We start from the raw sequence: 12266 nt of genomic DNA on the forward strand, positions 1-12266 counted from the left end.
TACTTCTGTTCCTTTTGTTTTGTAACTCGCACCCCTAAGCCATAAGCTACCAGAACCAAAACAAAGCTTACAGTCAGCCTGTATAAAACATGACTGGTGGTGGCAGCGAGTAGTCTGGGGTTATCGTGGAGCTAGCTGTAACCATACTGGGAGTATATACACATCTCATGAGTGGGAATTGGAAGTGTATATATACACACTATTCGCTCACTGTTAGTTTCCCGATAACCAGCCTATTAGTGGAAACAGCCTACGGCCTCCTCCGTCAGTCATCAGTAAATCGCATAATTGCTTGGGCAATGGGGCAGCAGAGAGCCATTTGCTCCAAAGGTAACAGCATGGGTGGCCCCCCTGGCTGCGATATTTGACAGTCACAGGTCAAGATAAACATTGACAAATCTGAAGCAATAAATATCTTTCTGCACCAACAATTAGAGAGCACTCTGAAGTCCAATTTCTCATTTAAGTGGCCCTCAAGTAACAATATAAACTATCTGCGCACTGATGCTCCCTCCGATCTCGAGGCTATTCTCTTTCAACTTTCAATTGTTTTTCTCCCGGTTGGAGTTGGATTTTGACTCTAGGAACCAGAGAGAAATCTCCAAGTTTGGTAGAGTCAATGTTCTTAAGACGACAATTCTAACTAGGCTGCTACTGTATACCTGCTGGAATTCATCCAAGCGTATATACCTTCCTCTTTTTGGGTTAAAATTCAACATTAATTTAGTCGTTTTCTTTGGCAATCAAGTCATCCAAGAGTCCAGTATAATATTATATCTTGTCCAAAAGTTTATCTCATTGCAGTGGTCGATATCTAGCATCAGCCCAGGCAATGATCCTTGATTTGTTCCGCAGTCAATACTTTGGGTCTGAGTTGCTAAGATATTTGCTTGGTGACAGCATCCTCTTTTCCATGTAATTGGAACATTGTGGCGCTGAATATTATTTCAGTATCATAGAGCGTCATTCAGACACTGAAGACTATATGTACACAAAGGGTGAGAGGTGTTTTGGTTGATCAGAGGGGCCAATGAATGCCTGTAACTGGTCACTCCAAGTTTCCACCTGACGCCTTTGCAAATTCATTCCTAGCCGGCTCCAAAAAGAGGTCTTTATGTGTACACCAAGTATCTCCATTTTGCACGCCCTTATCCCTTTCTACTATCCTAGGTGATTGTCCTAATAAGATACGTATTAATTTTGAATACATACAACGTCAAGACTGTTACGATTCACTGGACAGTCCGCCCAATAATCCCCTTTGGAAATGTTGTGCGTCGCCCCCTATTCCCTCCGCATGCCATCTGTGGTAAACACAAATTGTTGATCGACCCAGATCTGGAGACCTTCCTCCATTTTGCAAGGCTTGAGAGACTGCGCTCCTAAGCACATTTATGAAGAATCAGTGGGATAAATGCTTTTTCCTCTCCCACAAATCGGCTATGGCCACTAATTACAAGAAATAATCTATAAAATTGTTTCAAGGTGGTACCGGGTTCCCACCACCTTGCATAAATGGTTCTGTGACGTATCTAGTTTATGTTGGCATTGCGGGGTGTGTGGGGAGACAGTAACATACATGGTGGTCTTGCCCGACTCAAGGAGCTTTCTGGGGTAAGGTCAGAATTTTTAAGGAAGTGACAGGAGTATCAGTATTTAGAAAACATGTACAACAGTGAAAGCTCTGGTGTCCTATGCCCAAACTGATGTATAAGAAAATCACTACTAATGGCATCTACTTTAGGTAGCCAAAATAATAATACTGCATGCAAAAGAGAGAAAAAAAGACTATCAGCACCACTGCGACATTCAAACCAATGTGTCTCACGCATCAAACAGCTTAATGCTTTTTTCGCCCAAAAAGGAACGGTTGCTCAATCCAGAAAGCAGAATGCAAAGTCCAATTATGAAGAAATGAAAGGCACTCACCGTCCTAAAAATCCAAGCTTTATTGCCACATACAAGTCTTCAGCAGGGGATAATGTGAACAATTAACGGACGATGGCCGTTTCGCGCTACCGCGCTTCCACGAGTCCTACCCGCCATTGGAATTCAGTAGAACCTCCTCTTTAGGCTGCCGTCACACTAGCAGTATTTGGTCAGTATTTTACATCAGTATTTGTAAGCCAAAACCAGGAGTGGAACAATTAGAGGAAAAGTATAATAGAAACATGCACCATTTCTGCATTTATCACCCACTCCTGGTTTTGGCTTACAAATACGGATGTAAAATACTGACCAAATACTGCTAGTATGATGGCAGCCTTAGAAGAATGGTTCATAGAGTTGGCTAGAACCCATGCTACAAAAAAGTCGATAACCCAAATACAAGAATATACTATTACAACCGCTACTAAATGGTTTCACTGAGAAACCTTCCCTTATTTCCAACTCTCCCAAACTATCCTAAGGTGCTTTATAGTTTGTCCCTTCTTTGCACTCATACCGTAGATCCTCTTGATTTTTCTCCTCCTTACTTCCCATCCTTGAAGTGTCTTGCTTATCAATATACTACATCGGCTTCATGATTTTTGTACCATGATTAAACCTTATTTATTCCTTTGATTCGTTATGTAATGAAGTCTATAGCTTTTTTCTATTCATCCTCTTTTAGACTTTGATTTTCTGTTAGTTGTCATATTATGCTGCTAAAAAAAATCAATAAAACTTTGAAAAAATATAATTACTTTCCTGTGTGAGTTTTTAGATGTGTAACAAGATTTGTTTTCCGATTAAAACATTTCCCACATACTGAACATGAAAATGGCTTCTCCCCTGTGTGAATTCTCTGATGTTTCGCAAGGTTTGATTTAGTACTGTAATATTTCCCACATTCTGAACATGAAAATGGCTTTGCCTCTGTGTGAGTTCTCTGATGTTTAACAAGATTTGATTTGTCTGTAAAACATTTCCCACATTCTGAACAAGAAAATGGTTTCTCTCCTGTGTGAATTTTCTGATGTTTAACAAGTACGGATTTTGTACTATATCGTTTTCCACATTGTGTACATAAAAATGGCTTATCCCCTGTGTGATTTTTCAGATGTGCAGCAAGATGTGTTTTTCGATTAAAACATTTTCCACATTCTGAACATGAAAATGGCTTCTCCCCTGTGTGAATTCTCTGATGTGTAACAAGACTTGATTTCTCTTTAAAACATTTCCCACACTCTGAACAAGAGAATGGTTTCTCCCCCGTGTGAATCCTCTGATGTTTAAAAAGTACAGATTTCTCACTATATCGTTTTCCACATTCTGAACATGAAAATGGTTTCTCCCCTGTGTGACTTTTCTGATGTTTCGCAAGGTTTGATTTAGTACTGTAATATTTCCCACATTCTGAACATGAAAATGGCTTCTCCCCTGTGTGAATTCTCTGATGTTTAACAAGACTTGATTTCTCTGTAAAACATTTTCCACATTCTGAACAAGAGAATGGTTTCTCCCCCGTGTGGATCCTCTGATGTGAAACAAGACTTGATTTCAAGGTAAAACATTTCCCACATTCTGAACAAGAGAATGTTTTCTCCCCTGTGTGAATTCTTTGATGCATCACAAAACTTGATTTGAGTGTAAAACATTTCCCGCATTCTGAACAAGAAAATGGCTTCGCCCCTGTGTGAATTCTCTGATGTTTAAAAAGTACAGATTTCTCACTATATCGTTTTCCACATTCTGAACATGAAAATGGCTTCTCCCCTGTGTGAATTCTCTGATGTGTAACAAGACTTGATTTCTCTTTAAAACATTTCCCACATTCTGAACAAGAGAATGGTTTCTCCCCCGTGTGAATCCTCTGATGTTTAACAAGACTTGATTTCTTTGTAAAACATTTCCCACATTCTGAACAAGAGAATGGTTTCTCCCCTGTGTGAATTCTTTGATGCATCACAAAATTTGATTTGTATGTAAAACATTTCCCACATTCTGAACATGAAAATGGCTTCTCCCCTGTGTGAATTATCTGATGTGTAGCAAGACCTGATTTCTCTTTAAAACATTTCCCACATTCTGAACAAGAGAATGGTTTCTCCCCCGTGTGAATCCTCTGATGTTTAAAAAGTACAGATTTCTCGCTATATCGTTTTCCACATTCTGAACATGAAAATGGCTTCTCCCCTGTGTGACTTCTCTGATGTTTTGCAAGTTTTGATTTAGTACTGTAATATTTCCCACATTCTGAACATGAAAATGGCTTCTCCGCTATGTGAACTATTTCATGTTTCACAGCCCTTCCGTGACTTTTGTTTTGCATATTGGTCTTAAATGAAGCAGAAAAAAGGACCTGTTGAAAAGGATCAGATGACAGATTTTTTCTGATGAGATCTTGAGCTGGATCAGGTATAATGACATGTTCTTCACAAATATCAGGTGTGATACCAAAATTATCTGCAGAAAAGTCTGAGAAGATCAGACATCCCTCTGAGCTCCTGGTACAGTCACCTAGTAAGAATGAAAAAAAAAATTGTTCTCTTCAGTAACTTTGCAGTGAAATTATATATTTCTATTATATATTTTATAGCATTTCCATGCAAATTGTAATACAATTACTGTAAAATGAAAATACAAAAACACACAGGCGCTACCTGACCATGCAGCAGAAAACCATCTCTAGAATCCCCTCAGCTGCTAAGGTCAATAAGGGGTAGGTGTCACCCTTATAGAAAAATAGACAAGTGTTAAATAGACTGACCGCGCTCCAGGAGAGAATAGCACAGAGCAAACTAAGTGGGTCCAATGAACAAAGAATCTATAGAGATTGATAGCCGTCCAATAAAACAAAATACGGGCCTCAGAAGGCACTCCAAGAGAGAATAGCAAAAGAACAAGCTAAGTAGATTCGATAAACAAAAAATGTATATAATAATCTAGTAGTCGTCCAGTAAATCAATTACTAGCCCCAGATAGTAACAACACTACTAGCACACAGAACCCCTTTATAATAAGACAGGCAGTGGAGCCCTTACCGTTCAGTGGAGGGTTTAGTTTTCATCGCGGCAGCTGAATGATTTACAGCTACTAGCCAGGCTGAGTACATGTGGGGGTTGCCGGGTTGCTAGGGAATCCCCACATGTAAACAAGCAGGCTAGTAGCTGTAAGTCATTCAGCTGCCGCGATGAAAACTAAATCTCTGAGCAGTCATAAATACTTGGAGACCACCCAAGCGTACTCGGGAAAACCCGAGCAAGGAGTACACTCGCTCATCACTAGTCTCTATATATTCTTTGTTCATTGGACCCACTTAGTTTGCTCTGTGCTATTCTCTCCTGGAGAGCGGTCTATTTAACACTTGTAATACAATTAAATTATTAACGGACTAAAGCTGGAGTCACACATAACGATATCGTTGCAACGTCACGCTTTTGGTGACGTAGCAACGATCCCGCTAACGATCTCGTTATGTGTGACAGCGACCAACGATCAGGCCCCTGCTGGGAGATCGTTGGTCGTTGGGGAATGATCAGGACCATTTTTTGGTCGCTGATCACCCGCTGTCATCGCTGGATCGGCGTGTGACGCCGATCCAGCGATGTATTCACTTGCAACCAGGGTAAATATCGGGTTACTAAGCGCGGCCCTGCACTTAGTAACCCGATGTTTACCCTGGTTACCCGGGTGCTGCAGGGGGACTTCGGCATCATTGAAGACAGTTTCAACAATGCCGAAGTCTTTCCCCTGATCGTTGGTCGCTGGAGAGAGCTGTCTGTGTGACAGCTCCCCAGCGACCACACAACGACTTACCAACAATCACGGCCAGGTCGTATCGCTGGTCGTGATCGTTGGTAAGTCGTTTAGTGTGACTAAAGCTTTAGACAATAGACTACAAAGAGGGACGGAGATTACAGTGTTAGGTGACCAGGTAATGTCCTTACAAATTTTCACTACTCTAATATAGCCATCTTCTCACTTCATGTTTCTCTGTGTCTGTCATGAATCTGTTCCATTTACATGTTCAGAGGAGACTCATAAAATGGATCTGTAGTCAGTTTTATCAAGAGCTTCCATCTCATACATTCTCCGACAGGTACAAGCGCTATAGCACAGAGCAAAGCACATCGTAGCAGATTGGTCATGAACACAAGGCATGGCTTTGGAGAAAAAAAGGATTTTTTTTAATTGATGTAACTAAACAGTGGATACAAGAAAGGAGAGCAAGTCCTTCATATCATATACAGTGGGGCAAAAAAGTATTTAGTCAGTCAGCAATAGTGCAAGTTCCACCACTTAAAAAGATGAGAGGCGTCTGTAATTTACATCATAGGTAGACCTCAACTATGGGAGACAAACTGAGAAAAAAAAATCCAGAAAATCACATTGTTTTTTTATCATTTTATTTGCATATTCTGGTGGAAAATAAGTATTTGGTCAGAAACAAAATTTCATCTCAATACTTTGTAATATATCCTTTGTTGGCATTGACAGAGGTCAAACGTTTTCTGTAAGTCTTCACAAGGTTGCCACACAGTTGTTGGTATGTTGGCCCATTCCTCCATGCAGATCTCCTCTAGAGCAGTGATGTTTTTGGCTTTTCGCTTGGCAACACAGACTTTCAACTCCCTCCAAAGGTTTTCTATAGGGTTGAGATCTGGAGACTGGCTAGGCCACTCCAGGACCTTGAAATGCTTCTTACGAAGCCACTCCTTCGTTGCCCTGGTGGTGTGCTTTGGATCATTGTCATGTTGAAAGACCCAGCCACGTTTCATCTTCAATGCCCTTGCTGATGGAAGGAGGTTTGCACTCAAAATCTCACGATACATGGCCCCATTCATTCTTTCATGTACCCGGATCAGTCGTCCTGGCCCCTTTGCAGAGAAACAGCCCCAAAGCATGATGTTTCCACCACCATGCTTTACAGTAGGTATGGTGTTTGATGGATGCAACTCAGTATTCTTTTTCCTCCAAACACGACAAGTTGTGTTTCTACCAAACAGTTCCAGTTTGGTTTCATCAGACCATAGGACATTCTCCCAAAACTCCTCTGGATCATCCAAATGCTCTCTAGCAAACTTCAGACGGGCCCGGACATGTACTGGCTTAAGCAGTGGGACACGTCTGGCACTGCAGGATCTGAGTCCATGGTGGCGTAGTGTGTTACTTATGGTAGGCCTTGTTACATTGGTCCCAGCTCTCTGCAGTTCATTCTCTAGGTCCCCCCGCGTGGTTCTGGGATTTTTGCTCACCGTTCTTGTGATCATTCTGACCCCACGGGGTGGGATTTTGCGTGGAGCCCCAGATCGAGGGAGATTATCAGTGGTCTTGAATGTCTTCCATTTTCTAATTCTTGCTCCCACTGTTGATTTCTTCACTCCAAGCTGGTTGGCTATTGCAGATTCAGTCTTCCCAGACTGGTGCAGGGCTACAATTTTGTTTCTGGTGTCCTTTGACAGCTCTTTGGTCTTCACAATAGTGGAGTTTGGAGTCAGACTGTTTGAGGGTGTGTACAGGTGTCTTTTTATACTGATAACAAGTTTAAACAGGTGCCATTACTACAGGTAATGAGTGGAGGAAAGAGGAGACTCTTAAAGAAGAAGTTACAGGTCTGTGAGAGCCAGAAATCTTGATTGTTTGTTTCTGACCAAATACTTATTTTCCACCAGAATATGCAAATAAAATGATAAAAAAAACAGACAATGTGATTTTCTGGATTTTTGTTTCTCAGTTTGTCTCCCATAGTTGAGGTCTACCTATGATGTAAATTACAGACGCCTCTCATCTTTTTAAGTGGTGGAACTTGCACTATTGCTGACTGACTAAATACTTTTTTGCCCCACTGTATGTCATGCAAGCCAATAGAAACATTGGCTGAATATGGGAGCACTGGGGGATCTGAAAAAGTATTTGCAGCACTGCCCACTGCAAACATAGTTGCAGGTTCTTTTATAGATCACTTACACTGGTACTTGAATGTTTGTGAATCCTTCAAAATTTGTCATATTGCTGGATAAATTTGACCTAAAACTACACTCGATTTTCACACTAAAAGTAGATAGAGAGTTGTCTATTTGTATTATCTGCATATTCAGTTACATAACATTATAACGTCAGTCCTCCCCTAAGCCCATGGCTGATTATGTTATACAAATAATACTGTCTTAACCCCTTCCCTACCTACGATGTACTGGGTACATCATAGCGATTTTGCTTCAACTGTTTAGGCATATCAGGGGCTCCTCAAACACGACAAGACGATTCCATCAAACTCTGCTTTCCCAAACGTCACTCCTTTTCTGAGCCCTGCCATGAGCCCTAACAGTAGTTTTCCCCCACATATGGGGTATCCGTATACCCAGGAGATATTGCAGAACAAATTTTGGGTTCAATTTCTTTCCTGCTACCCTTGTGAAAATAAGAAGTTTGGGGCTAAAAACATTTTTGTGGAAAAAAAAAAAAGATATTTTCACTTAAATCACAGCTACTACACAGAAGTTTGTAACATATAGCAAAGTGTTCAGCACACATCTCAATAAGTTCCTTGAGGGGTCTAGTTTCCAAAATAGGGTCACTTGCATTTTTTTTTCACTGTTTAGACACATCAGAGGCTCTCCAAACAACGCGGCAACCGCTAATAATTCCAGCTATTTTTGAGCTAAAAAAGTCAAATGGCGCTCCTTCCTTTCCTAATCTTGTCAAACAGTATTTCTCCGCCATATATGGGGTACCAGCATTCTCAGGAGAAATTGCACAATAAATTGTAGGGTGCATTTTCACCTATTACCCTTGTGATAAAAAATTTAAGGCTAAAAAGCACAATTTTGTGAGACAAATGTGATGTTCTATTTTTATGCCTCTACTTATAAACCTCTGAAGCACATGGGGGTTGAAGGTGCTCACCACACATCTAGATACATTCCATGAGGGGTTTAGTTTGCAAAACAGGGTCATTTGTGGGGAGGGGGTTCCACTGTTTAGGCACATTAGGGGCTCTCCAAATGCGACATGGCATTTGCTCTCTACTCCAGCTATTTTTCCTTTCAAAAAGTCAAATAGTACTGCTTCGCTACATAGCCCTGCCATGCCCCAAACAGCAGTTTTCCTCCACATTTAGGCTATCAGCGTACTCAGAAGAAATTGCACAACAAGTTTTGGAGTCCTATTTCTGCTGTTACCCTTCTGAAAGTAAAAAATATGAAGTTAAAGTAAAATGTAAAAAAAAAGTTAAATGTTAAATCGGTTATTTTCTGTCATATAGGCCCGCACTTAAAATGTGATGTGGTCCCCAAAAAATGGCTTGGAAGTTTTGTTGAAAAATTGCTAGTCAACTTTAACCCTTCTAACTTCCTAAAGGAAGAAAAAAAATCATGTCTAAGAAATGATGCAAATGTAAAGTAGACATGTGTTTGATCTTCATGTATTAGCTCAGTTATTATTTTAGTAAGTCTCATGGCTAATACTTTAGCAAATAGTTTTTTATGTCTACAGGGAGAAGAGATATTGATCTATAGCAGACCTGGGCAAAGTGTGGCCCACGGGCCACATCCGGCCCCCTGGCTCTCAAGTCTGGCCCGCGGACCGAGAGCCGTGGGGCTGAAAACCTGAGATCCGTGGGCCGCACCGTGCCCACCGTCTCCCGCAGTCAGCATCGGTGGAAAACATGTGTAAAACAGCTGACGTGATGACGTCATGTCATTGCGTCAGCTGTGTACCGCCGGAGAGTCAGTGCATCGGAGACAGCAACAGTGAGTGTGGGGTGTTTTTTTTTTTCTCATGTGCATGAACATGGGGATTCTATGGGGGGTGAACATGCTGCACACAGGGAGGCTATGGGGGTGTCATGCTGCACACGGGGAGGCTATGGGGGCGACATGCTGCTCATGGTGAGGCTATGGGAAGGCTGTATACTGTCATGCAATATATGGAGAGGCTGTGGGGGCCTCATGCAGTATATGGGAGGCTGTGTGGGGCCTCATCCAGTATGTGGAGAGATTCTGGGACTCATGCCGTACATGGGGAGGCTGTGCGGGGATCATGCCATACATGGGGAGGCTGTGCGGGCTCATGCCGTACAGGGGAGGCTGAGCGGGGCTCATGCCATACATGGGGAGGCTGTGCGGGGCTAATGCCGTACATGGGGAGGCTGTGCGGGGCTCATGCCGTACATGGGGAGGCTGTGCGGGGCTCATGCCGTACATGGGGAGGCTGTGAAGGGCTCATGCCGTACATGGGGAGGCTGTGCGGGGCTCATGCCGTACATAGGGAGGCTGTGCGGGGCTAATGCCGTATATAGGGAGGATGTGTGGGGCTCATGCTGCATATGTAGTAGGCTGTGTGAGGCTCATGCTGTATATAAGGGGCTGTGGGGGAGGGGGTTCAAAGATATATATGGGGGTGTCAGCATACTTAATTATGCTCAATATTAGGTGATATTTTATTAATATTAATTGTGAGTAGAATTAATTTCAAGCTATTAGTTTGGCCCTCCACAACAGTCATGGTCTCTCATATGGCACCTCAGGAAAATTAATTGCCCACCGTGGTCTATGGGAATCTGGGCATTCAGGGTATTTTCCCGACTTTAACAGAATAATTGCTTCAGTCATTGAAGTAGGCAATCTCCCAACTATTGTTGCTCCCTCCAACACCCCCAACAATATGGGAAGTAAAATCTCTCCAAGGAGCCCGTCAGAGCCTTTTCGTTTTGGACTTTACTCAATGCCTCTTCCAGAGTGAATGGTTGATCCAGGCATCTGCTAGCCTCTAGAGACAGTTTAGGGAGTTTTACCCCTGCCAAGTATGTAGATATTTGTTCCTCCCTTGCTGCAGATCTGGTTTTGTATATTTCTCCATAGTATTGACTTAAGGCTGTTAAAATATCTGAAGTATCAGTGAGTATATTGCAATCTCTCCATAAAAGTCTAGCTATATGCGATGATCCCGCCTGCGCCTTAATTATTGATGCCAACCGGTGTCCCACACTCTCCCCTTCAATGAAATCGTTTTGCTTTATGAACATATGCCTCTGTGAGGAAAGTGCTAGTAGGTGATCCGCCATCCTTTTTTTGGGCTATTTTCCACTGTAATCTGTTGTCATCAGACACATTTTCTGTATAAAATCGCCTCCCGTGACATGACCTCCTGTTGCAATTCCTGAGATTTCCCTCTGGTTTTAGTTTTTACTTTGCTAAGTTTCCTTATATATATACCAAGCACATAGGCCTTCATTGTTTTCCATACCGTATTGTCCTCCGCTGTCCCATCAAATCTGACATCGAGCCTTCAAAAGACTGCAACCAATATGGGTGCAGGCGCCATAGAGACCTTCCCCCCACCCCCCAGGCTACCGTCCCCCACCTCTAACTGTACGAATAATGATCCGAAATATTTCTGGGAAGAAAATTCCTGATAGGCAGATCTATGCGGGATAACGAACGGTGGGAAGAGGAGTAGCAAGAGAATTGTTAGACCCCTGGATGACCTACACACCAGAGATCTAGCATTCCTACTTCCAATAGTAAGTAATGCAGAGATGTTGGCCTGATGTTTTGGGGGGATAGTGCCCACATGATATTTATCCCAATATGGATTCAGATATGCCTTAAAACCTCCCACCACAACAACAGGGAAATCTGGAAAATCTTTTGTAAAATAAATAATTAACTTCAGCACCTCTGAGGAGTTAGGAGGAAGGGGGTATACAAAGCTACTATAATACTATAATTATTTTTATATTATAAATTTCACAAGCAATACATATATATCTACCATTTGCATCAATTTTTGTTACTTGCCCCATAAATGGGATATCCTTGTGTACTAATACGCTGACTCCCCTAGCATTGAGACGAGTGGACTGAATGAAAGGTTTTCCCCACCTACGCCCTTTTCATTAGATGTAATCTGTCATTTGTCAAAAGTGTTTCTGTTAGGCAGACTATACCGGCCTGGTATTGGTGTAACCAATCAAACATCGCACCACTGTTCACCACATCACCCAGCCCCCTGACATTCCAGGTCACAATTTTAACTAGATACGCCATTCCCATATATAAGATTATACATATATACATATATATACATCCAGACTCTCAATTGAATGCTGCCATTAAGGGTGTCCCTTTTTCTTCCATTTTCCTGATGAGGAGTAATGTCTCTGGTGTGTTGTCCCCTTTTTCCAACCATAGCTAGAACCATACAACTTAAAATTAAACTAAAACCTCCCATCCAGTGAGAGGTAGGGCTATTAGGTATCCTGAAATTGGAAAACATAACCATTACCATTTGCTCAAGACATAACAATCTGAACAGTGAAGTGCTTCCCGCAGAACTTA

At 42.0% G+C, this 12266-nt stretch overlaps 1 protein-coding gene across 4 annotated transcripts in view; it reads right to left on the bottom strand.

Annotated features, from left to right (window-relative positions):
• Positions 1–1925: 1925 nt before the first annotated feature.
• LOC143767208 (uncharacterized) overlaps positions 1926–12266 on the bottom strand; it is a 521413-nt gene continuing 511072 nt past the window's right edge. For all 4 annotated transcript variants that reach the window (XM_077255348.1, XM_077255347.1, XM_077255350.1 and 1 more), the window contains one exon: positions 1926–4443. In XM_077255348.1, the coding sequence (XP_077111463.1) occupies positions 2684–4443 (1760 nt within the window). In that variant the 3' untranslated portion in view covers positions 1926–2683. The remainder of the gene's footprint in view (positions 4444–12266) is intronic.

The sequence above is a fragment of the Ranitomeya variabilis genome, chromosome 4, assembly GCF_051348905.1.
Source record: "Ranitomeya variabilis isolate aRanVar5 chromosome 4, aRanVar5.hap1, whole genome shotgun sequence".
NCBI classification, from domain to species: Eukaryota; Metazoa; Chordata; class Amphibia; order Anura; family Dendrobatidae; genus Ranitomeya; species Ranitomeya variabilis.